The sequence below is a fragment of the Medicago truncatula genome, chromosome 3 (assembly GCF_003473485.1).
Source record: "Medicago truncatula cultivar Jemalong A17 chromosome 3, MtrunA17r5.0-ANR, whole genome shotgun sequence".
NCBI classification, from domain to species: Eukaryota; Viridiplantae; Streptophyta; class Magnoliopsida; order Fabales; family Fabaceae; genus Medicago; species Medicago truncatula.
This window is the reverse complement of record NC_053044.1, coordinates 6,399,113-6,425,611: the sequence shown is the minus strand read 5'-3', so window position 1 is coordinate 6,425,611 and position 26,499 is coordinate 6,399,113. Positions and strand designations below refer to the sequence as shown.

Here is a 26,499-nt window from a genome sequence, read left to right as displayed (position 1 = left end):
CAAGTAATTGTTGAATGACGTTCTTGCTTTACTTAGCTACACAACACTATTCGCATAGTTGCTTTAGTACCTTAATTTGAGGAAGACCATACACCATTTTCTTTTTATGCATCAGGTTCAAGCTTTTGAAATTCAAATGGTTGTATCTTTGATGCCAAATCCAGTTCTAATCATTAGTAACTGTTGAAGCAAGGCACTAATGATCAAGAATACTGATCATGATTTCAAATTTTTTGTTGTTAGACTTAATCATATTAGAATTTTATTTTGCTATTAATTTCATCAAGAATATTTATCACTTCGCCTTGTTCCAAGACTCGTGTTTGGGGGCCTGTGGATCATCAATATATAATTAAGGGCACAATCAAAAGGCTCTGGGCGTGTCCTTCGAAGGGCGCCGCCTCAGAAGGCTTCTAGAAGCATCTAGACGCTCTAAAGATGCCTTAGGGCCCGAGTTACTTGGGGGTTAAGTCACGGAAAAACAAGCTCACAAAAAAAGGCCATAAATACCCCTTTAGAGATCATTCTCAAGGCATGACCTAATTAAACTAAACCTTAGTTTCATATATTGTACTCACTGCAAGTACAGTTTTGATAAAACTAATTTGTATATGCGATTATTTGTAATAAATTTTTCTCATAGTTTAATCAAAATGTAACATCCACATAAACCAATATTGCTAATCACATAATTCTAATTATTCACTGATTGATGCATACAAAAGCTCATTCCAAGTATCTGGTACCCCAGCTACACACCAATGTGTACAATCCATGCCATGGAAGCCATTATGAGAACTAGGATGTCCATCTTTTCTCAATTCTGAGAGAGCTGTAATGTTCAGAAACTCAATTGGTTTGGTTACTTTTTGCAACACACTTTGCAATACATATGATGCTGGTGGCAATCCTTGTGAGGATGATGTTCCATCTATTGGTGTTGTCTCTTTTGCACAGTTTGTCACTCCTGGCTCATTCCATTGTGTCCCACTATTTTTATATGCACAAATAAAAATAATTAAAGACATTAGGACCATAAATAAATGTGTCATGCTAATTTGTACAATTTGATATAGAATAACAAAAGCACAATCTTAGTTTCAATAAGAAAATTAATAAGTATGATGAATTTGTTAAACTCACTTGTAGTGCATAGGAGAAATTCCTTGAAAAAGAACTTTGGTTTTGCTTGTATCAACCTCTTTATTAACCCAGTTAGCCCAAGTTGTCAAACCAGTTCGAAAAGCTTCCATACGATCCATGTCTTTCACTATTTTGTCACCAATTTGAATATAATCCCAACTGCAATAAAAAGTTAAACATTACTCGTTAGCTCTTGTTGAGAATTACCCTTTGTAGTAAATCACAAATTTGCTCCATGTGATTAACGAAATTTTAAAATAATCTCTAAAATTTATTAAAATTTTGATCACGTAAATGAGTTTTGAGCTTCTAAGCGTAACTTAGTTGGTAGAAATTAGGGGTGAGAGTAGCCCAGATCGAGTCGGACTTTGCTTAAATAGGTCAAGCCTACTTGGATAAACTAAAATCTAAGGGGGGGTGTATTGTATCATGATTTTAAGGGATATAAAAAAAAAATTATCATGAAAAAGTTTTGTGGTATTCAATCAAGACTCTTTCCAATTGAAAAAAGTCTTGTGTTATTCAATCAAGATCCATTGTCATTTAAAAAAAGTTTTGTGTTATTCAATCAAGACTCATTGTCATTTAAAAAAAGTTTTGTGGTATTCAATCAAGACTCTTAATCAGATTTTGATGGATTTTGTGGGATTTTCTAGTGAAATTTTAGCATGAAAAAGTCTTTCATGAAAACATGAGATTTCTTAGGATTGTTTTTTCTTTTAAGATTTTACTATCTCTCATTCTCTCCCCCCTTCTGTCTGTTGAAATCTCTTGAAATTCATAAAATCATTTCAAATCTTATGAATTAAATCCATTTAAATCCTTAATAGTCTTTTAAAATCATCAAAGTCATCAAAATCCTGCAAAGTCTTTTAAAATCCTAAAGACTTTTTTAAACAAAAATTGTCCTTTAAAATCTTAATCTAATAACCTCCTAAGTTTTTCTTACTAGCCTGTTAAAGGCTTTATTCTAAGTTTGATCTGACATTTTTAAAAGTTCAGGATGACCTATTAACTTGTCTAAAAACCTAATTTGTATTAATTTTAAATATAACATTTGACCTATTTATAAAAAGGCTAACAATCATATATTTATTAATAGGCAAATAGGTCAATAAAATTTTCTGAAGCATGTACATCCATTTTTCCACCACTTTATTAGAATATACATGTGTAGACCTAGCACATCCATTTCATAGAGGTCGGCCTGATAGGCTTAGTAGACTTTTCTATAAGCCTTAGTCTAACCTATTTAAATTAATGAACTTTTTAAAAAGCTTGAGCTTAACCTATATATTTAATAGACAAGTTAGGCAGAGTCGTGCTTTAACTAGACCGGACCATAGGTCTCGATGGCCTGACCTATTTCCACGTTTAGGATAGACAATGCATTGTTATATACATGGATCAAAATTTGAATCAGAAAAAAAAAACACGAGTTTTGTTTAATTTAACAAAAATAAATAAATAAATGGGTTTTAAGAATTCATACGGTTGCCTGGGTCCACTGCGGTACCACCAAAGCCAAGTGTTGAAAACCAATACATCCATTTGTTTCCATAAGTTTCCACTTTTAATGGAATCAAGTTTCAATACTCTACCAATCTTTTCCCCTTCAATGTCAACCAAATATGTACTATGGTAGACAATAACTGAAACTCCATAATCCTGCAAAAGTAATTGAAATTGTAACAAAAAAATACAATTTTTTTGTAACAATTTTGAAAGATGGTTTGTGATCAAATATCTCACTCACCTTGAAGGTGTAATTGGTAATGGGATCACCACCCTGTTGTATTATATTAGCTTTAGGTACAGCAGAATGAAGCAAGCATATAAGTGACTGCCATTGGTTTAGACTCACTGAATCTCCAATAAACATGATTTGTTTTCCCTTCAATTTTGTTAAGAAACTTTGTCCATCAAATCTGCAAAGACCATTATATTTTTATTTTATTACTAAAAGAGAACACCAAAAAGACAAAAACAATTTCAAATTTGGTGTGTACAACTTTTTCAATATACCCTTGAGACAATTTTCAGTAAAATAACCAATCAAACTCACACATATTAAAACTTTCAAAATTATAGCAAATAGAAAAATACACGCAACAACAACATAATACAGTCTTGTCAAAAAAAAAAAAAAAAACATAATACAGTCTTTTCCCTAATATGGTAAAGCTATTTTTTTTCTCTCTCTCTCTACTCTCTTCTGGCTAGAAAGCCAAATCAACATTGACACGTGAACCAAACATCCACCAGACTAAGACGCATCGTCTGAAGGGATACACCATACCTTACCCCACTGGAGTACGCCCTCAGACATCAGGCACCGCACACGTGTCCTCCAACGGCCTCCTCATCAGGCACCACATCTCATAGAGACTGTTATAAGGGTGACTTAGCTTCACCCCCAAGATACGATTCACTTTTCTCACACATTTCATCTCATTTTGAATACTGACTTAAACGTTGGAGTGCTAACATGCGTGCATGCACCTTTCGTCCTGATATGAAGACTCATCGCCATCGTATCAAAAGACTTTCGGCCATTGTTGCCTTCATTAGTTCCTCACCCAACAGATCATATTGCATTTTTGGGAAGTGATTATTGTATGAAGAAATTAAGACCGTTGGTCACACCTAATAATTTAATTAATTAATGTTTAAAAATGAATGTCAAATCATAATGTGAAGGATATGAAACCAATTCATACAACTCACGGATTAATATTGTAAAGTACTCACATGAATGATGCCATTTCCTTTCTTAAAAACTCATTTTCCTTGACCAAGAATGATGCCATTTTCTTTTTATTAAAAGAATTCACATGTTGTACATACTATATCCACCAATCCAACCCCAAAAACAAACTTGCTATCACATGTGGACTGTGCAAACACAGATAGGTTTTGGATTATTAGAATAAGAATGGTATCGTGGCAACTACTTGTGGCATGTCCTACTAGAAATGATTGGATCTTATATCATATGTTCACTTTTCGAAGACTTTGTTGTCTTTATTGTTAGTATAATTTTTTTTATACAAATATTAATATTTATGTGATGTAGAAAACTAATTAAATTCAGCCAATAAAGATTGGAAACAAGGCTATTTACGTTGCTTAATGTATAGAAGGAACTTTTCTCATCTCTAAACTTAATTTGGATGCCTAAAAAAACCCTTTTTTATTTGCATTTGAGCATAGATAAAGTTTGCAAAAATGTCTCCGTGAGCATAACTCAGTTGACAAAAATATGCATTGTTATATGCAGTGGTGGGGTTCGAACCCTAAACATATCAATTAGTCATCTTGAAAAAGGTGAATTATACCTACTAACCTACTTCAAGAAAAAAAATAGTTTTGGAATAGATTTAATAGCAGTTTTGGCCCACTATATTTTAAGAAGTTGCGATTTTGACCCCTAACTAAAATAATTCGATTTCTAACTCATGCTCAGATTTTGAACTTTGTAGCATAGTAAAATCTGTATGAATTTCATTATTTAATGTGAGATCTATTTTTAGAATGTTAGATCCACAAATTATTATTACTTGTTCCTAGCCCGAGTCAAAATGAAGGTAACTTTTATCACTCTCATTGGCAGTTTCAAAGTATGGTTCCAAATACATGTTTTTATTTTTTTATTTTATTTTTTATTTTTATGGCATAGTGCCTTCTCATAAATAAATAATAATATATATTTCTGTTAGTGCAAAAAAGAAGCCCCGTTTTGATTCAAATTATTTTAGTAAATAAACTTTAAAAAAAAAAAAGACTTAGAAAAACAACTTTGAATACATGGAATGTAAACAAATAAGTTCTCTAACAATAAACAAACAGAAATCGACATTTTTTTGGTAGGATTAAAAATTATCTTTTGTAATATCTAAAAGTAATAAATATGATAAAAAAAAAATCTTAAATTAATTAGGCATGGTAGGCCTGAGTAGAATTGACCCTCAAAAAGTACATGAGTGAAAATATTAAATATTCTCTCACACTCACAATACTAAGAATTATTGTTGTTTCAAAAAAAAAAAAAAAAACTAAGAATTATCGTTGACTATTTTAAACATATTAAGAAAAGTTATGATAAAACAAAAAAGAGTTTTCTGATTTTAATAGTATTTATTTTTATTAATTAAAAATATAATTAATATTAATTATATGCACAAATATATTTTTTTAGACCAAATACATTTCTTAAGACAAAAATATCGAGTTAGTCGTTTTATATATTAAAACTACATTAAAAAATTGAAATACACAGCCTCTATTATTTTTTAAACTCAGTATCCGATACAAGGACGACTAATTTGAGGGGACCAATCCCACCGTCCATTTGCGGGGAGCCTGTTTAAAACCAGAGCAAACTCTGTCTTGCTCTGTGTGGACTTAGTCCATAGAAATTGATATCGGAGAGAATTAAACATGAGACTTTTAAAAAAGGAAACTCCAAGATCTCAAGCCAACTACAAGACCAGCCAAATGGGTTACACAGCCTCTTTTTGAAACAACTTTTGTGTGCAAATGATTGGGATCTTCTCCTAACTGTACTATTTCTAAGCATAAAATATGCAAAAGTCGTATGAAACACGACACTCATTCTGACAAGGCTACAAGCATATAATCACATGTTATGTTGACAACAAATATACTCATCCATTTAATAAAAAAAAAAAAAAACCAAAACAAAAAACACATAAACATCCATTGATATGCAGAAAATCACAATCAATTACATTATCATTTCAATAACACACACATGGAAAATCAAGGGGTAAAAAAGAACATATAAAGTTTAATGAATGTGTACCTTGGTAAGTCACAAGTGCTTGGTTTCCATCTATATTTGAGGTATTCTTTATCAACACGACCATATTTCAAACAATCATACTCCAAACGAATATGAGGACATGTTGAAGAATCGTAAAGAGGGTAGGATTCATCATACACCCAAGTCCCTTCATATAAATTGCACCTTTCTCCATTAGTTTCTTCTAAAGAGAGGCATGGACAGAGACAAATTGCAATAGAAATGGCAATTGCAATCCAACCATATACCCTCATTTCAAAACCCATTTTACTCTCTCTATCTCTTTGAGGTTTTGACATGTGTTATTGGCTTGTGGTTGGAGAGGTATATATTTTGTCATAGATGGCCATAATTGGTATAAATTCAATTTTGATTTGACTCAAAATTAAAAAATTAATATAAATGGCAAACGGGTATTTTGTTAATTATGAAAATGTTTAATCAATGCAATTACTCTATTTAACAACTGTTCTATAATAGAGTAGTGATATTTGAACAACCATTTCATACAACTTTTGGTTACAACTTCTTTTTTCTCTCTTTTCATTGGTTAAAAACAATGGAGAGAGAAAAAGGAAGAGAGAGAATAAGAGGATAATGTGAGTATGAGAGAGAAAGTTGTCAAAAAGTTGTCAGAATGTGAATGTACATATATCATTTCTCTTTATAATAATGTATGAAGCATTGCACATGAGTGTCAATTTGTCTTTTTTTTTTTTTAATTAGTTTCTTTCTTCAACGTGTGCAATCTTTATATGCCCTTTATTATACTACAACTACCAATACTATCAATGGTTTTTTTTTTTTAAAATGGGTTATCCTCCAATCCTAATTGAGGAGACTAATACCTTCAACTTTGTAGGACTCAAACTCTCTTTAAGAGTTTCAACGCTAACGTATACTCAAAACTGAATTCAAACTTAAAAGCTTAATTAAGTTGGTAGAGAATTGTGTTATCTCATCTAAGTGCGCTTTGATCTTAACAATGAGCTTAATTGCTATTTATTTTTTTCATCAAATTTTTTAAGAGGTCAAATATATTATATGAAAAAGAATAGTTAAAGATTGATTATTCTATTTAAAAAAAATAAGGTTATATTTTCCATATCGTAACGCCCCATATTACATTATTTAAAAAAATTAATTCTTTATAAAATGAGGTTTTGATAGAAGTCATCCATGAAGGTGTTTTTTAGCAACTTACACCTCAAGGTGTGATTATCCACTTTTTTAGTTATAACTTGCTAAAAGACACCTTCATAAAAATTAGTTGGTGTCTTTTAGCAAATGTCTATAAGATAACTTGCTAAAAGACACCTTCATAAAATGTGTCTTCTAGCAAAACCCTTTTAAAAATATTTATGAGCATTTGACAAAATATTAGAGTAGGATACCTACTTAGTTGTGAGCCACTCTTTTTTATGTCTTTTTAATCTTGTCTTAAAAAAAGTTTATATTTATCTCTCTTTTTAAAAATAAAAAAAAAAATATATATATATATATATATATATATATATAGGTTATGTTTGGTAAAAATAAGTTATAAGCTAGCTGATGAATGATGACTGATAGCAGATAGCTTATAGCTGAAAAACTCGTTTATTAAAAATAATGTGTTTGGTAAAATTAATTGTTGAAGTGACTGATTAATATAAAATGACATGTTTGTTTATTTATTTTTTTAATAAATTTTATACATAATTTTTTTACTTTTTCAATTCTTTTTTAAGTATTTAAATTCATTTCAAATTAATTTCATCTCTAAAATGATAAATGTGTTTTATGAATTCAATTAATATTTTGTATTTACCTAAAATAACTTCACTATTTATTGTAGATTTTGTTTAAAATTATATATTATATATATTATTATTTGAATTAAAAGCAACGTAAAAAAAAAGTGAACAAAGAAAATATATAAAAAAAAAAACTACAACATGAGTGGTATATATGGATAGTGTAAGGGGCTGGTTGCCCAAAATATAAGATTCTAAGAACGACATTTTGAACCATCTAAAAAAATAAATAAAAGATTCAAATAGATGGCAACATGAGACCGTATAAAAAATAAAAAATAAAATAACCTAATTTCCAACCGAACAATAAATAAAAATTCAAATAGAAAGCAATTTATAAGGCAACCGTAAAAAACATTAACATAATGTGGGAAGTTTTTTCTTTATCGTGGGTAGTTTTTTCAATAAAAAATAATATTAAAGGGTATAAATGAAAGAAAATGTGAAAAGCTATCAGCTATAAGCTAAAAAGCTATTTGAAATAATTTCTTAAAAAAAACTATAAGCTCGTGAGAAAAGTTTGTTACCAAACACATCACGTTTTCATCAAACAAGCTTATAAGATAGTCCAACAAGTTATAAGCTATCTTTTTTGTGTTATCAAACATAGTCATATATAATTCCTATCTCAAAAAATGATATCAGAAGTTAATAAATTTAAATAGAACTAATAATACAACAAAATTTATTAGAAGAGTTCCTTAAAAAAAAAACAAAAAGGATAATCAAAGCACAATAAGTGTTATGATTGAAAAGATAAAAATGTCAAGAAATAAAAGGTGTAAAAAAATAATGACGCTACCGACCCAACATAAAACAATTATCAAAATTGTCTTGGCCAAATAGAAAAATGAATAAATAGTAAAAACAGTTCTGTCAAAAATAAAAGTTAAAAATAATTTATTTATTTATTTAATTTTTTTTTTTGAAGGGAATTTATTTATTTATTTAATGGAATAATTTTCACAAAATAAAAAAATAATAAAAAATAGACTGGTTGCTAACAAGTTCCTTTTTTGTAACAAAAAATAAAAAAACAAGCTCCTTTAACGGGAGAAAACCATATTCGATGCACGCTCTATCAAAGAGATGAGCAATTAATGATATTTATATCGGTCATTATTATAAGTAAAAATCAATATTTGAGGTTCATTAAATTAATAATGTATATAGTCTTTTTTATACATCATATACATCATTTAATGAATGAATCTATAATTTTGATTTTTTTTATAACAATAATTGGATGGTGTTAATGTTGCAATTATTATTACCAATTGTGGTATGTTCTCTTAAAAAAGTTATTAGAGGTTTAATCTCACTTACGTGGGGGGAACCAAATTTACTCCTAAAAAATTGTCAGAAAAAAACTGTTATAAAAATTTCGTACCAATAACTTAGTCATAAAAAAAATGTCGCAAACAATAAAAAAATGTTTTTTTTTACTAAAAAAAATATGTTTTTCTATCAACTATACATTTTCCTATTTAGTGTGAAGGGAAGAAGGGTAAGTTCATAAAATAAATAGAAAACTAGTAAGAAAAGGGTATACTATTTTATTTTAGTTTTTGGTCAAGGAAAAGGATATATAGTATTAATTAATTTAATTTTCACTTTTTGAAGGAATTTAATTGTGACTTTTAATATAAAAATATATTTAACAAATTTTTATATTTTCATATTCTTATTAGTTGTCATTAGGTATCGATCAATTGATGCTATACGAAATTTTGTTTTGTACCTCGAAAATTTATGTACAAGGGTATCTTGATAGGAAAAAAAAAAGTTTTTATTCACTAAATTAGTGATGTGGATTTATAGTATCCTTTAATTTTTAATTTCCTATCACATGCAACACATGAATAACACCTCGCTCAAATTACAACAAAGTCTTTTATCAAAAAAAAAAAAAAAAAATCTTCTCTGTTTCATCGTGACAATGTTTGTTCCCATTTGTAATTTTGTATTCTTATTCTATATTTTATATAGAAAGCTATCGAATTGGGTTGATATGACATCTCATATGTTTTTTCATATATTTTATACGGATTAAATTTGTTAGAATATAATTATATGGCATCTCATATGTTTTCTCATGCATGTTTAGAAGGAAACAACAAAAGAACAAGAACAAGAAAGTATGAGAACAAGATCTTCCTCTTTGTGGGAGAAGTATACGTGGTTTTGAGGTAATAATTTTTATTGTTATGAAATTGGTCTTTTTAATGATTGAATTGTATTTAGGTAGTTTTATTTTTATACTCTTTGTATGACTATGCTTAAAGTTCTCAAACACTTCTTATGATGGGAAGAACCTTTTATATGGTAAATAAATTTTATTTTGGCTTGTTAAAAAGAGAAAAGTATGAAAATTAAGTATTTGATTTAGGACACGGTATAGAATAAGGAAATCAACACAAGATAAACATTTGAGTTGCAACACAATTTTTGTTTTGGAAGGAAGTTACTACATAATTTTTTATCATGTACATTGTTTGATGAACGGTGATTTTTTTTGTAGTGTCCGATGTTTGAACCCTTACTTTACAAAATATTGACTTTAATTATTATACATCAACACTGTAAAGTACTTTTACACATAAGTTCAAATATATACATCATGTAGATATTTATTGATTTTAGGGTTAATAGTGCTTTTCACCCCTGTAATATAGGCCAATTTAGGTTTTTGCCCCTGTAAAATTTTCGGTTTGATTTGCATCCTCGTAAAACTTTTTTTTTCCAAAAAACATCCATCCCCCATCCAACTCAGCAAATTTGCTTATGTGGCGTTGATTTGGCATTTTTTATTGGCCATGTGTAAAAAAAAATTCCACATCAGATTCTACTTTTAAAATATTTGAAAAACTATTATAAATTATTTTACGAGAACCAAATCTAATTTATTTTTAAGCTTCTTTCTTAGGAAAACTATTATAAATTACTCTATAGAATTGATCATGCCTCCTTTGCCACTCCATATCCAAATCTGATGCATCATCAAACACTTCATGAGATCCCACACAGAATCATCAAGGTTCATACAACCATGATCGTAATCTAAAAATCATAAAATAAAATTAGATCACTAAAAACCAAAACTTTGTAAATTCATCGATACAAGGAACCTGTTTTACCCAAGGTTACATCTTTACACCGAAAGTCATAGGTTCATTTTTGAAAAAAAATTGTTTGGAAACAAAAGTCATTGCAATGCTTAGCTAATTTTAAGAACTTTATAGTATATATCTACATTATATAGTATTGGTATCAAACAAAGCCATATATCACTAAAGTTACTTGTTTAATCTGTTTGCAACATAGCAAAATTACATTTTTCATTGCAGAATGTTAGCGGCGGTTAGAATTCTTTGAATCCCTTCTGTCTAAGTGATGAGTTCATCGGAACGGAACGTAAGATGAACTGTCATCAATAGTCACACGACAATATATCTATTTTCGGAAGGTGATCAACGAAAACATCGTTGGAACACACTTGTCTTATTCACGAACTCTTGTGGAGAGGGAGTGTTCTAGTATGTGACAATTAGAGAATTTACGATTTTGATGCTATCAAACAATTGAAATCATGTTTATCTTGGTCTAGCAACCGACTATTTGTTGCTTTCACATAGTCATGTAGTAAAAGTTCATATATATATATAGACACACACACACACTTTTTGTGATTATAAAATGTGATACCCCACAACAAAAGCAAGTTAATTACACAATTTGTAAAACTAAACTTATTTAGTGAAAGCACTATGTCTTAGGAGATTTCCATCTCCATAATATTACTCAATCATAAGATAGATCACATTTTAATACAAGTATTAAAAAATAGTACAAAGAAACTAACACAATGGAGCTAGTTTACAACATATGTCTCAGGATTTGTCTCATAAAATAGCAATGAAAGCTTCGAGAACTAAATTGGAACGTGATCTAATAACTCAAATAAATCTTAATATGAGCACACTCAACATAACAACAAACACTCAATCATGTTAAGTTCACTCTTTGTATGACTATGCTTAAAGTTCTGAAACACTCGTGAGAATATAAGTCCCTACTAGACTTAGAGCATGAATATTGCATGTAGGGGTCTATGGAACCGTAGCTGGAACATGTCTTACTTTGTTAGGTCTCGTGAGTATAAACATTAAATAGTATTTGATCTAGGAACATAAGATATCCAATAAGGACGTATAAGAGGTATTCAAGTAATCTAATTAATCGTCTTCATCAATATGTTTCAAACCATTATTTTTTATTCGCAAAAAAACCAATCTTTTTAAAAAAAAAAACCAATTTATTTCTCTTATTATAAGTTTAACTAATTACTGAGTTGAAAATAATAATCCGTGTGGAGACAATAACTTACAATTTTATTACTTGGAAATATTTGGTGCACTTGCCAAATTTATCATCATATATAATGACAATACCTAAATTTTGTATTTGATTAGGGATACTCATCTCTTTCGTCTTTACTATAGTTCTTTAACACTGGTATATGTAAATTTTACATCACAAGTATTTCTTTATCACAAGGAAAATTGGGTTTGGTTCATAGAGTCGTAGATAAACATTCTAATTTAATTTGAATACAACACACAAAAACAAACATTTAATTAAGACATGTACAATTATTGCAATAAATAATTATAATTTTGTATTGACATTTTAGTTTTCCATGTCTTTTAGTAGCAAACAAACACTATGAGCTTCTTAAAAATAATAAAATGTAAGAGAAATAGAAATGATGTTTGAGAACAGTTACAAGTATGAAATTATTATAACATGAATATAAATGTATAGGATTATTGATAAGGAAAAAACTATTTTTCAACTTACCTATTAAACATATCTTGATACATGGTAAAGTTGGAAAGAAAGTGGCGATATCTCTAAAATTAAGAGACAAAAAGATAATCTTAATGATATTATTCACTATCTTATTTGATTTCATTACCATCATCTTAGAGTACAAAGCCATTACTACAAGGTTCTTGAAATTAGAACGATAAAAATTCAATTATTGGATGCAAGCAAAATAAATAAATGATAGATTATGTAATATTCTAAAAGACTTTTGTGTACTCTCCTGGTTCTTTCAGTAAATACAAAATCACTTGGGATTAAGTTGTATTTGCAATCCCGGTTTACGACAGCTGCAGAGCTTTTTGATACACTTCGCAACTAAAGAAGATGGACACATATATTTTGGACAATCAGAATCTTTAAAGCATCTATCTTTACCGTGCCCTTCAATGAAAAAAGAGAATAAAATAATGTAACTAAATTGAGATGAAATTACTTTGTTAGAAATAAAGAAGGAAATTTAAAAAAAAAAAAAAAAAAAAAACGTACTATTACCATTCAAACTTTCTGAAACAATAAATGAGGAGAGAAATATAATCATAAAACAAACAAACTTGAGAATTTCAGCCATATTTTCCCACTTTATATGTAACAAACGGTTTAATCACTTTATCATTTTCAAAGCTCGACGTTTGCTTACGTAATTTATATATTTTTAAATGGCCCTGGTTAAGTTGTAAAAATACCTTTTAAAAAATTAGAATCATTATTAAATGTATATCAATGTGTCGTGTTTGTCCCTTCAATATACTTAGTAAAAAGAAATATTAAAAAAGTGTTATGGTTGGTTTAAGAAACTAATTTATTTTTAATTGCTAATTAATCATTTTGAACTATTGATGCGTGTTATGTTTGGTTTGTTAGACCAAAATTTGTTTAAGAACAAAGCACTTACATTTTGATGATAAAAAAATAAAAAATGTATGAGAACACTTAGGAAAATGTGTTTAAGTGTGCAATAAATTCCAAGTATAAGAGAAGTTTTGCTTATGGACTAAGCCAAAGCTATGGACTCCGGTCAACGCTCTTTACTACTTATAAACGCTTTGGAACTTGTTGAAGCTTATGTTATAGATAAAACAATTACATGTATTATGATGATGGTAAACTAGGTGGAAGTCAATATTGTGGTTTGAGCCTTTGGACTGAGATCCTCTGTACCATCATTGACTTGAGGTTTTATGAATGATGCATGAAATTACTCTTTGCTAAGAAAGGAAATATTGTTCTGACTTATGAAAAGATGTAAAATTCATTAAGAGGCTCAAGGTCTCCAAAATTAAAGCATATCATGCAAGGTCCCCATAGCCATGTCACGTTTTTTGTAACATTATGGCTTCCCTATCTCTTACCAAATAGCTTGAAGTTACTATTGGTTATCTTATCCTAGTCCCATTAATGGAAGACTCCATATCAAACTGAGTATTATCCACAACAACTTCAAAATGTGTACATCCACTATGTCGTTTACCTTATAAATTGTACAGTTCAAAAAAAATTATCTTCAAGAGCTAACCGAATATTTTTACTACTGTTTTTTATATAGTGATGTTTAATATTTAATATTTATTCTTACCATTGCCTTTCAAGGCTGATGTCTGTTTATAATATTTTCAGTTCAATTCGATCACCTAAAAAACCTTGTTCATCAAGTCCAACTAAACCCATGTCACCAACATGCAACAAATAAATTGCCCACAGCTGAAACCACATTTAAATTGTAATTTTGTATTCTTATTCTATATTTTATATAGAAAACTGTCGAATTGGGTTGATATGAAGAAAGGGGCTACAGTTTAAATTTGTTAGAATATAATTATATGGGAGTGTTTGCATGTATATATGATATGGCATCTCATATGTTTTCTCTTGCATGTTTAGAAGGAAACAACAAAAGAACAAGAACAAGAAAGTATGAGAACAAGATCTTCCGCTTTGTGGGAGAAGTATACGTGGTTTTGAGGTAATGATTTTTATTATTATGAAATTGGTGTTTTTAATGATTGAATTGTATTCAGGTAGTTTTTGTTAAATAGGTTTGGATCTCATAAAAAAAATCAGAATTTTCTTTAATGAATCAGTTTTGCATTGTATTTCGAAAACATGGCATTTTCACTAGGCACATAAGACTTGCCTAGCAAATATTCCAATATTTCAGAACGGATGCAAATTCTAAATTTTTTGACTTGAAGGGTTATCAAATATACACTATCTCACAAAGTAGGCTATATTTGGTAAGTAACTTTACTAAAGTTCAAAAATGTGCATTGATTCTTTCTATGTTTTCAGACAAGTTAAAATAATCGTAAAAGTAAACAGAAAACAATCAAGTTGATTTACTTTAATGAGTTTCTTGCGGTTCGATGTTATTGTAAGTAACTATTTGTACTCTAAGTTCTTTTTATACACTTCTTATGATGAGGAGAACCTTTTATATGGTAGATAAATTTTATTTTGGCCTGTTAAAAAGAGAAAAGTATGAAAATTAAGTATTTGATTTAGGACACGGTATAGAACAAGGAAATCAACACAAGATAAACATTTGAGTTGCAACACAATTTTTTGGAAGGAAGTTACTACATAATTTTTTATCATGTACATTGTTTTGATGAACGGTGATTTTTTTTGTAGTGTCCAATGTTTGAACTCTTACTTTACAAAATATTGAATTTAATTATTATACTTCAACACCGTAAAGTAATTTTACACATAAATTCAAATATATACATCATGTGGATATTTATTGATTTTAGGGTTAATAGTGCTTTTCACCCATGTAATATAGGTCAATTTCAGTTTTCGCCCCTGTAAAATTTTCGGTTTGATTTGCATACTCGTAAAACTTTTTTTCTCCAGAAAACACCCCCTCCCCCATCCAACTCAGCAAATTTGCTTATGTGGCGCTCATTTGGATTTTTTTTTCATTTTTTATTATTTTTAATTAGCCACGTGTAAAAAAATATTTCCACATAAGATTTTACTTTTAAAATATTTAAAAAATCATAAAAATATTCAATTTTTTCCAAAAATTTTAAAAATCGAAAAATAATTTTTTAAAAATATTAATATATTTTCCGAAATATAAAAAAACAGAAAAATCGAAAAAAAAATTAGATTTTTTTTTCAAATATTAGAAAAAAAACTATTAAGATTTTTTTCGATTAAAAAGATTTTAAAGAATTCTGGAATTTAATTTTCAAACTACCAAAAAAGTAAATTTTCAAAATTGAAAAAAAGGTCAGATTTTTTTTAAAAAATTCTGGAAAAAAATTTAATTTTTAAAAATCTGGATACAAATTTAGAGGGTTTTAAAAAAGTCGTGGAAATTTTATTTTTCCTAGAATTAAGCTTTTCCTTAGAGGAGGTAGAAATCATAAATCTTATATTTGTGGAATGAAATGATTTTTTTCCCAATATTTTATTAAAATTGTGGAATAAAATTTTCGATTAAAAAATCTGAATTTTTTCTATATTTGTATACATATTTTTTTTTAAAAATAATCTTACCTCTTTTGTATATTAGAAAATCTGATTTTTTTCTAATTTTTGAAAAAAAAAATCTATTTTGTTTTTCAATTTTTAAATTTTTTGGAAACAAATATGACTATTTTTTTTTGTTTTTTTATATTTCCGAAAAAATGTTAATATTTTGAATTTTTTAAAAATTAATTTTCGATTTTTGGAAGAAAAAAAACTGAATATTTTTTTGATTTTATGGATTTTTTTAATTTTTAAAAATAAAATCTGATGTGGATATATTTTTTACACGTGGCCATTTAAAAAAATATCAAATCAGCGCCACATATGCGAATTTGCTTAGTTGGATGGGGGAGAGGTGTTTGCTGGAATTTTTTTTTTGACAATGATGCAATTCAAACCGAAAATGACCTATATTACGGGGATGAAAAACACTATTAACCCTTAATTTTATTATAAAATATGAAGTAAACGTCGTAAGTCGTAACTTGAGAAAATATTATTGATTCACCTCTCATGCACACTCTCACACCATCAACAAATTAAACTAACTTTGGGAAATAATTACTTTTCTTGAAAAGGCATTGAATTGCAAACATTCTATCTTCCTTTCATATTATTATTTTCGCTTTATTTTGTTCTATTATATTGCAATAGTGTGAAGGAAAAAAAAATCACTTTGTTAGTTCTATTTTGCTTTCTCATAAATAGGAATATAAAAAAAAAAAAATAGTGGTCACTATATTCATTTCAAGCACGATTCCAATATTTCTATTTTTTGTATAAAAATTAAAAAAACAAACTTTTTTATTTATTTCTAAATAAAATTTCTTACTTTCGAAAAAAATATGAATTTTTTTCATTTTTCCGAATTTTTTTCATTTTTTAAGAATTTTTTTAAATTTTTCTAGAATTGTTTTAATTTTTAAGTTTTTTTTTTTAAAAAAAAAAGCACAAATGCAACATTTACCTATAGAAAAAAATGAAAAACAAAATTAATTATACAATCAGCATGCCACAACATCAGTAAAAGGCGACTCAGTGTGACACGTCAGCAAAAATGCAATGTCAGATGACTTAGGGGGTATTTTGAAACAATTTTTATTTTACCAAAATCAAATCTAATTTATTTTTAAGCTTCTTTCTTAGGAAGACTATTATAAATTACTCTATAGAATTGATCATGCCTCCTTTGCCACTCCATATCCAAATCTGATGCATCATCAAACAATTCATGAGATCCCACACAGAATCATCAAGGTTCATACAACCATGATCGCAATCTAAAAATCATAAAATAAAATTAGATCACTAAAAACCAAAACTTTGTAAATTCATCGATACAAGGAACCTGTTTTACCCAAGGTTACATCTTTACACCGAAAGTCATAGGTTCATTTTTGAAAAAAAATTGTTTGGAAACAAAAGTCATTGCAATGCTTAGCTAATTTTAAGAACTTTATAGTATATATCTACATTATATAGTATTGGTATCAAACAAAGCCATGTATCACTAAAGTTACCTATTTAGTCTCTTTGCAACATAGCAAAATTACATTTTTGATTGCAGAATGTTAGCGGCGGTTAGAATTCTTTGAATCTCTTCTGTCTAAATGATGAGTTCATCGGAACGGAACGTAAGATGAACTGTCATCAATAGTCACACGACAATATATCTATTTTGGGAAGGTGATCAACGAAAACATCGTTGGAACACACTTGTCTTATTCACGGACTCTTGTGGAGAGTGAGTGTTCTAGCATGTGACAATTAGAGAATTTACGATTTTGAGGCTATCAAACAAATGAAATCATGTTTATCTTGGTCTAGCAACCGACTATTTGCTGCTTTCACATAGTCATGTAGTAAAAGTTGTTATTTTCCCTTATAATCACAGAAAGTGTGTGTGTGTGTATATATATATATATGGATTTGCTAGAACACACCCACTAATTTTTATGTGGGAGTGTTTTAGCAAGTTATAACTAAAAAGTTAATAAATACACCTTAAGGTGTATGTTGCTATAACACACCTTCTAGAAAAAGCAAGTGGGTGTGTTCTAGCAAATCCTATAGACATTTGCTAGAATACACCCACTTATTTTTTAGAAGGAGTATTTTAGCAAGTAAATAACTAAAAAGTGGTTAAATACACCTTAAGGTGTAGCTTTGCTAAAACACTCCCACATAAAAATTAGTGGGTGTGTTCTAGCAAACCCCATATATATATTGTTGGGAAAACGAATAAAATGTAATACCCCACAACAAAAGCAAGTTAATTACACAATTTGTAAACCTAAACTTATTTAGTGAAAGCACTATTTCTTAGGAGATTTCCATCTCCATAATATTACTCAATCATAAGATAGATCACATTTTAATACAAGTATTAAACAATAGTACAAAGAAACTAACACAATGGGGCTAGTTTACAACATATGTCTCAGGATTTGTCTCATAGAATAGCAATGAAAGCTTCGAGAACTAAATTGTAACGTGATCTAATAACTCAAATAAATCTTAATATGAGCACACTCAGCATAACAACAAGCACTCAATCATGTTAAGTTCTCAAACACTCGTGAGAATATAAGTCCATACTAAACTTAGAGCATGAATATTGCATGTAGGGGTCTATGGAACCGTAGCTGGAACATGTCTTACTTTGTTAGGTGTCGTGAGTATAAACATTAAATAGTTTTTGATCTAGGAACATAAGATATCCAATAAGGACGTATAAGAGGTATTCAAGTAATCTAATTAATCGTCTTCATCAATATGTTTCAAACCATTATTTTTTATTCGCAAAAAAACAATCTTTTTAAAAAAAACCCAATTTATTTCTTTTATTATAAGTTTAACTAATTACCGAGTTGAAAATAATAATCCGTGTGGAGACGATAACTTATAATTTTATGACTTGAAAATATTTGGTGCACCTGCCAAATTTATCATCATATATAATGAAAATACCTAAATTTTGTATTTGATTAGGGATACTTATCTCTTTCGTCTTTACTATAGTTCTTCAACAAATACTGGTATTTGTAAATTTTACATCACAAGTATTTCTTTATCATAAGAAAAACTAGGCTTGGTTCATAGAGTCATAGATAAACATTCTAATTTAATTTGAATACAACACACAAAAATAAACATTTAATTAAGACATGTACAATTATTGCAATAGATAATTATAATTTTGTATTGACATTTTAGTTTTCCATATCTTTTCGAAGCAAGCAAACACTATGAGCTTCTTAAAAATAATAAAATGTAAGAGAAATAGAAATGATGTTTGAGAACAGTTACAAGTATGAAATTATTATAACATGGATATAAAAGTATAGGATTATTGATAAAGGTAAAAACTATTTTTCAACTTACCTATTAAACATATCTTGATACATGGTAAAGTTGGAAAGAAAATGGCGATATCTCTAAAATTAATAGACAAAAAGACAATCTTAATGATATTATTCACTATCTTATTTGATTTCATTACCATCATCTTAGAGTACAAAGCCATTACTACAAGGTTCTTGAAATTAGAACGATAAAAATTCAATTATTGGATGCAAGCAAAATAAATAAATGATAGATTAGGTAATATTCTAAAAGACTTTTGTGTATTCTCTTGGTTCTTTCACTAAATACAAAATCACTTGGGATTAAGTTGTACTTGCAACCCCGGTTTACGACACCTGCAGTGCTTTTTGAAACACTTCGTAACCAAATAAGATGGGCACATAACTTTTGGACAATCAGAATCTCTAAAGCATCTATTTCTACCATGCCCTTCAACGAAAAGAGAATAAAATAATGTAACTAAATTGAGATGAAATTACTTTGTTAGAAATAAAGAAGGATATTTAAAAAAAAAATGTGTACTATTACCATTCAAACTTTCTGAAACAATAAATGAGGAGAGAAATATAATCATAAAACAAATAAACTTTAGAATTTCAGCCATATTTTCCCACTTTATATGTAACAAATGGTTTAATCACTTTATGATTTTTAAAGCTCGACGTCTGCTTACGTAATTTATATATTTTTAAATGGCCCTTGTTAAGTTGTAAAAATACCTTTTAAAAAATTAGAATCATTATTAGATGCATATCAATGTGTCTTGTTTGTCCCTTTAATATACTTAGTAAAAAGAAATATTAAAAAAGTGTTATGGTTGGTTTTAGAAACTAATTTATTTTTAATTGCTAATTAATCATTTTGAACTATTGATGCGTGTTATGGTTGGTTTGTTAGACCAAAATTTGTTTAAGAACAAAGCACTTATGTTTTGATGATAAAAAAATAAAAAATCTATGAGAACATTTAGGAAAATGTGTTTAAGTGTGCAGGAAATTCCAAGTATAAGAGAAGTTTTAAATGGCCCTTGTTAAGTTGTAAAAATACCTTTTAAAAAATTAAAATCATTATTAAATGCATATCAATGTGTCTTGTTTGTCCCTTCAATATACTTAGTAAAAAGAAATATTAAAAAAGTGTTATGGTTGGTTTTAGAAACTAATTTATTTTTAATTGCTAATTAATCATTTTGAACTATTGATGCGTGTTATGGTTGGTTTGTTAGACCAAAATTTGTTTAAGAACAAAGCACTTATGTTTTGATGATAAAAAAATAAAAAATCTATGAGAACATTTAGGAAAATGTGTTTAAGTGTGCAGGAAATTCCAAGTATAAGAGAAGTTTTGCTTATGGACTAAGCCAAAGCTATGGACTCCAATCAACGCTCTTTACTACTTGTAAACGCTTTGGAACTTGTTGAAGTGTTATAGATAAAGACAATCCCATGTATTAAGATGATTGTAAACTAGGTGGAAGTCAATATTGTGGTTTGAGCCTTTGGACGATCCTCTGTACCATCATTGACTTGAGGTTTTATGAATGATGCATGAAATTACTTTTTGCTAAGAAAGGAAACATTGTTCGGACTTATGAAAAGGTGTAAAATTCATTAAGAGACTCAAGGTCTCCAAAATTAAAGCATAACATGCAAGGTCCCCATAGCCATGTCACGTTTTTTGTAACATTATGCCTGGCTTCCCTATCTCTTACCAAATAGCTTGAAGTTACTATTGGTTATCTTATCCTAGTCCCATTAATGGAAGACTCCATATCAAACTGATTATTATCCACAACAACTTCAAAATGTGTACATCCACTATGTCGTTTACCTTAGAAATTGTGCAGCTAAAAAAAAATTATCTTCAAGAACTAACCGAATATTTTTACCACTGCTTTTTTATAGCGATGTTTAATATTTAATATATATTCTTACCTTTGCCTTTCAAGGCTGATGTCTGTTTATAACATTTCCAGTTCGATCACCTAGAAAACCTAGTTCATCAAGTCCAACTAAACCCATGTCACCAACATGCAACAAATAAAAACCATATATCTCATAATTATCATGCATGTTTTGCCTTGTTTTAGATGCATTGCAAAAAACAGTAGAGCCATTTAACATGTATAACCCACACAATTGAAGGGATTTTAAGAGGGTTTTTCAAAATTTTAATCCTCTTTGCGGAAGAAATCCCATTGAAACGGATGTTGATTAAATCATTAATCACAAATCAAACAGAAACTTAAACACTTTAAGATTCATGTGTTTACCTCTTGAAGAGCAGAACCTTTGTAGAAGAAATATTTCTGATCACGAGCAAAGCAAAGCAGCGATGCCTCTACTCAGTCCACACGAACAGAACTTCTCCGATGACCGGTGCTAGCCAATTCCAACGAAGATTCAGAGAGAACAAAGTTTAGAGAGCGGCGGCTAGGGTTTCACAACTTTTGTGAATTAGGTTAAGCACTCACAAAAAGTTTTTTTTTTTTTGGTAATGCTTCAACACAAGGGTTCTATTTATAGAATCACTTGTGTGGACAACAAGACAACACTTAAATACACCGTACCTTACGGTGAACCGCGTTTCTCTATTTTTGGTAAATTAAATAATAAAATCATATTTAATTATTTAATTAATAATAAGTCTCACTTATTATTTTATAAATAAGTCTCACTTATTATTTTATAAATAAGTCTTACTTATTTATTTCTCTCATCTATCTGTCCTTTGTGTGTGACCCTATAGGTTCCCGTAACGTTGGCAATAATATTAAATCACATATTTAATATTATAAACAGTGAGCGGTATCTAGCAACACATCACTGCTACCCAAGTGACGAGAATGTCATGTGATCTGACGAAACCTTTCTGTGATAATGATCATGTGTATAATTACCCTTTTGCCCCCATGTCTATATTGAACACAAGGCATAGACCGTGTCATCCTTGTCTAGTTCAATATTGGGCCCGTAGACATTTCTCCTGTTATGTAGGAGGGAAAAATTCCATCTAGGTCACTCATGTCCCTCAGCATGATTCATGGAGTACCCATCAACCAACTTTATAGTCATCCTGTTACGGACAACGTTTGAATGGTGACAAAGCACTCGACTCCAACATCTAGGGTACATAGTGGTTTCAGGTCGAAGGGTGGAATACACCACTATCACTATGAGAATATCTTATGACACTTTTCATAACTTTTACTATGTAGTATTCTCATGGCGGATCAATCCAATATAAATATTACTCCTAATATTTATATCTATGTGAAGACTTGATAACTCTTTATCCATGATCTGTGAGATGTGATCATCAGTCTACCTACATAATAGTCTCTATGCTTTAATGATATCCCACTTCTCAACAAAGCTTGACTACGGATACTTTGAGAATAGTTTCCTTATGTTTAATGGGGTCTCACAATTAAGTTATACTTAATGTTCCATTAAACGGACTAACTATTCTAGGGACTTTATTATTTTGAAACAAAACAAAATCAATAAAGAAATGCCTTGTTATTATATATTCACAATATATATTTATATCAATATCATGATACAAAGCCAAACCCAATCAATATAGATTGGCTATTAGGGCTTATTCCAACAACAATTTGGAACCTCTACTTATTTTCTTTGCATTACACAGAGTTTCCATTATCCATGCTCAATATTGGTGTCATATTCTAACTCACGATACATTCTTATCTACGATAAATTATGCTCAACTCCAGGTTAGGATGGATGAGTGGCACGACGGCGGAAAATGCTTTGGTGTGACGCTGGCAGTTTCCGGTACCGTAGTAACGAGTCTTCATAGTGCGTTGAAAGGTGCTTGTAGGCACGTTAGCACTCCAACACTTAAGTCAGTAATCGAACTGAAAACAAATGTAAAGAAAGTGTTGTGAAAAGTGAATCACATCTTGAGGGTTCCATATCACCCTTATATAGACGCACATTGTGACTAACTGCCTCCGGATTTCACAACGTGTGATTAGGGACGGTTAGATGACACATGTAGTGTGATCCTCGTGTGGGGACGCCTTAAAGATGGTGTGTTCCATCAGGCGTGGAGCCTTATGGCAGTGTAAGTTCGGCCATGTGTCATTGTAACGTCCCAATATATATATATATATATATATATATATATATATATATATATATATATATAGGGGTTTGCTAGAACACACCCACTAGTTTTTATGTGGGAGTGTTTTAGCAACGCTACACCTTAAGGTGTATTTAACCACTTTTTAGTTATTCACTTGCTAAAATACTCATTCTAAAAAATAAATGGGTGTATTCTAGCAAATGCCTATATGATTTGCTAGAACACACCCACTTGCTTTTTTTAGAAGGTGTGTTATAGCAACATACACCTTAAAGTGTATTTATTAACTTTTTAGTTATAACTTGCTAAAACACTCCCACATAAAAATTAGTGGGTGTGTTCTAGCAAATCTCATATATATATATATATATATATATATATATATATATATATATATATATATATATATCTGTGTGTGTGTGTGTGTGTGTGTGTTTTTTTTTTTTAATAGTTTTTGCGATATATTATATTTTAATCATCAATCATCTATTTTCATTATAATTATAATTATTTGGTTCTCTATCTCTATGTTATTTTATTAAATGCCTCATTTTAATTTTTTTAATTTTAAGTATGAGAGTGTGTACCGGTTATTTTAATTACTTAAACTACAAGATATAGGACTTAATATTTTAGTCATATAGTAGGATTGGCCAAAATTTCAGCATCGGAGTTAATTCGTCTACTAACTAGATATTAAATATTAACCAGCTGATTTTACAATTTTGCCCTCCTAAAGGGCATTTTGGTAACTTCCTAATTAATTGGTTGCCATCTCATCAATACTTGGGGTATATAATATATATATATTTTATAAAAGCAAGTCCCTAGGATTTTACCATTTTGCTCCTTGGAGGGGCATTTTAGTAATTTCCTATTAATGGGGTGTGGTAATGCCACCTCATCATTTTAGGGTGCATTTCCCATTTTGCCCTTCACCATTTTTTTTAATTATTTTATAATTTTTATATTTTTAATAACTTTTATAATTTTTATTTTTTTTTAACTATTTTTCAATTTTTTCATCCAAATTCAGTTGCTTCTAAATTGCCGTTGTGGGAGAGTAAGGTATCGCTTGATCCGGCTTTTTTCCAACTTCTCTACATTTGTAAGGAGAAGTTAAGTCAAACACACTATCAATTATTTTAATTTCAATATTGTTTAATCATCACAACCTCACAAATATTTTTATTCACACTGTCATTTAACGATACCAAATACTATTATTTCCTTTCTTCAACCTCGCAAATATTTACACACACACATTAACGTTTAGAGTAATATTTTATGTCCGTCAGTCTGTGTTTTTGTTACGCTGATGCATATAATTTTTTTTAGTGATGCTTGGTTGAGTGCTACTTCACCGATTTTTTTAACTATTTTCCAATTTTTATATTTTAAAATACTTTTAACTATTTTTCAATTTTTTCTCCCAAATTCAGTTGCTTCTACACTGCCATTGTGGGAGATTAAGATACCGTTTGACCCGGGTTTTTTTTTTTACTTCTCTACATTTTTAAAAAGAAGTTAGGTCAAACACAATATCAATTAAGTACTTACTAGAAAGGGAACATTTTTTAATGCATAGAATTGAATGGAATGAGCTTTGGCCAAAAGTTGTTGAATGCTACTTTAAAAAACTATTTCTCGACAATATATTTCACAAGCACCTCTTTTCAACTCACGCTGGGAACCTTTTCTTTTATTTTTTAATATTATATTTCAATATATTTTCTTTTCATTTAACTTTATTTTATTTTATTTTTTTGAACAGTTCCATTTAATTTTATTTTATTTTTTCAAAAGATTTTTATTATCTTTTTATCACTTATATATTTAATTTCAATATTCTTTAATCATCATAATCTCACAAATATTTTTATTCACGCTGTCATTTAATGATACCAAATATTTTTATTTCCTTTCTTTAACCTCGCGAATATACACGCACACACACATTAACTTCTAAAGTAATATTTTATGTTCGTCTGTCTTTTTTTTGTTACGCTAATCGATATAATTTTTTTTAGTATTGCTTGGTTGAGTGCGACCTCACCGATTTTTATTAACTATTTTCCAATTTTCATATTTTTAAAAACTTCTGACTATTTTCTAATTTTTTTTATTTTTAACTATTTTCTACACTGCCGTTGTGAGAGATTAAAATACCGTTTGACCCTTTTTTTTTTTCCTTCAACTTCTCTACATTTTTAAGAAGTTAGGCCAAATACAATATCAATTAAGTACTTACTAAAAAAGGTAATTTTCTTAATGCATAAAATTGAATGGAATGAGCTTTGGCCAAAAGTTGTTGAATGCTACTTCAAAAAACAATTTCTCGACAATTTATTTCACAATCATCTCTCTTCAATTCACGTTGGTAACCTTTTCTTTTATTTTCAAATATTATATTTCAATATGTTTTTTTTCTTCCATTTAATTTTTTTTAGCCGTTCCATTTAATTTTTTAAAGGAGGTTCCATTTAATTTTATTACCTTTTTTTTCAAAGAAATTTTATTATCTTTTTATCACTTATATATTTAATTTAAATATCGTTTAATTATAACAACCTCACAAATATTTTTATTTACGCTATCATTTAATGATACAGAATATTTTTATTTTCTTTCTTCAACCTCGCAAATATACAGACATACATGTTAGCGTTTAGAGTAACACTTTATGTGTGTCTGTTTTTTTGTTACGCTAATGCGTATAATTTATAAAATTTGTATTTTAATTAAAAGTAAAATTGTAGATGTCTTTTCTTCACAAAAGGTATAGATGCCTAAAAAGATTATGCTTATGTTATATATATATATATATATATATATATATATATATATATATATATATATATATATATATATAGGACATATCATATG

At 28.9% G+C, this 26,499-nt stretch overlaps 1 protein-coding gene across 1 annotated transcript; it reads right to left on the bottom strand.

Moving 5' to 3' along the window:
- Nucleotides 1-617: 617 nt before the first annotated feature.
- Nucleotides 618-6,302, bottom strand: LOC11422317 (protein trichome birefringence-like 38). The gene is made up of 5 exons (XM_003598750.4): nt 5,969-6,302; nt 2,900-3,071; nt 2,636-2,811; nt 1,144-1,302; nt 618-990 (listed from the first exon to the last, which is right to left on the bottom strand). Exons 1-5 carry the CDS (start codon nt 6,265-6,267, stop codon nt 699-701), a joined length of 1,098 nt encoding a protein of 365 aa, XP_003598798.1. The 5' UTR covers nt 6,268-6,302; the 3' UTR covers nt 618-698.
- Nucleotides 6,303-26,499: the final 20,197 nt, after the last annotated feature.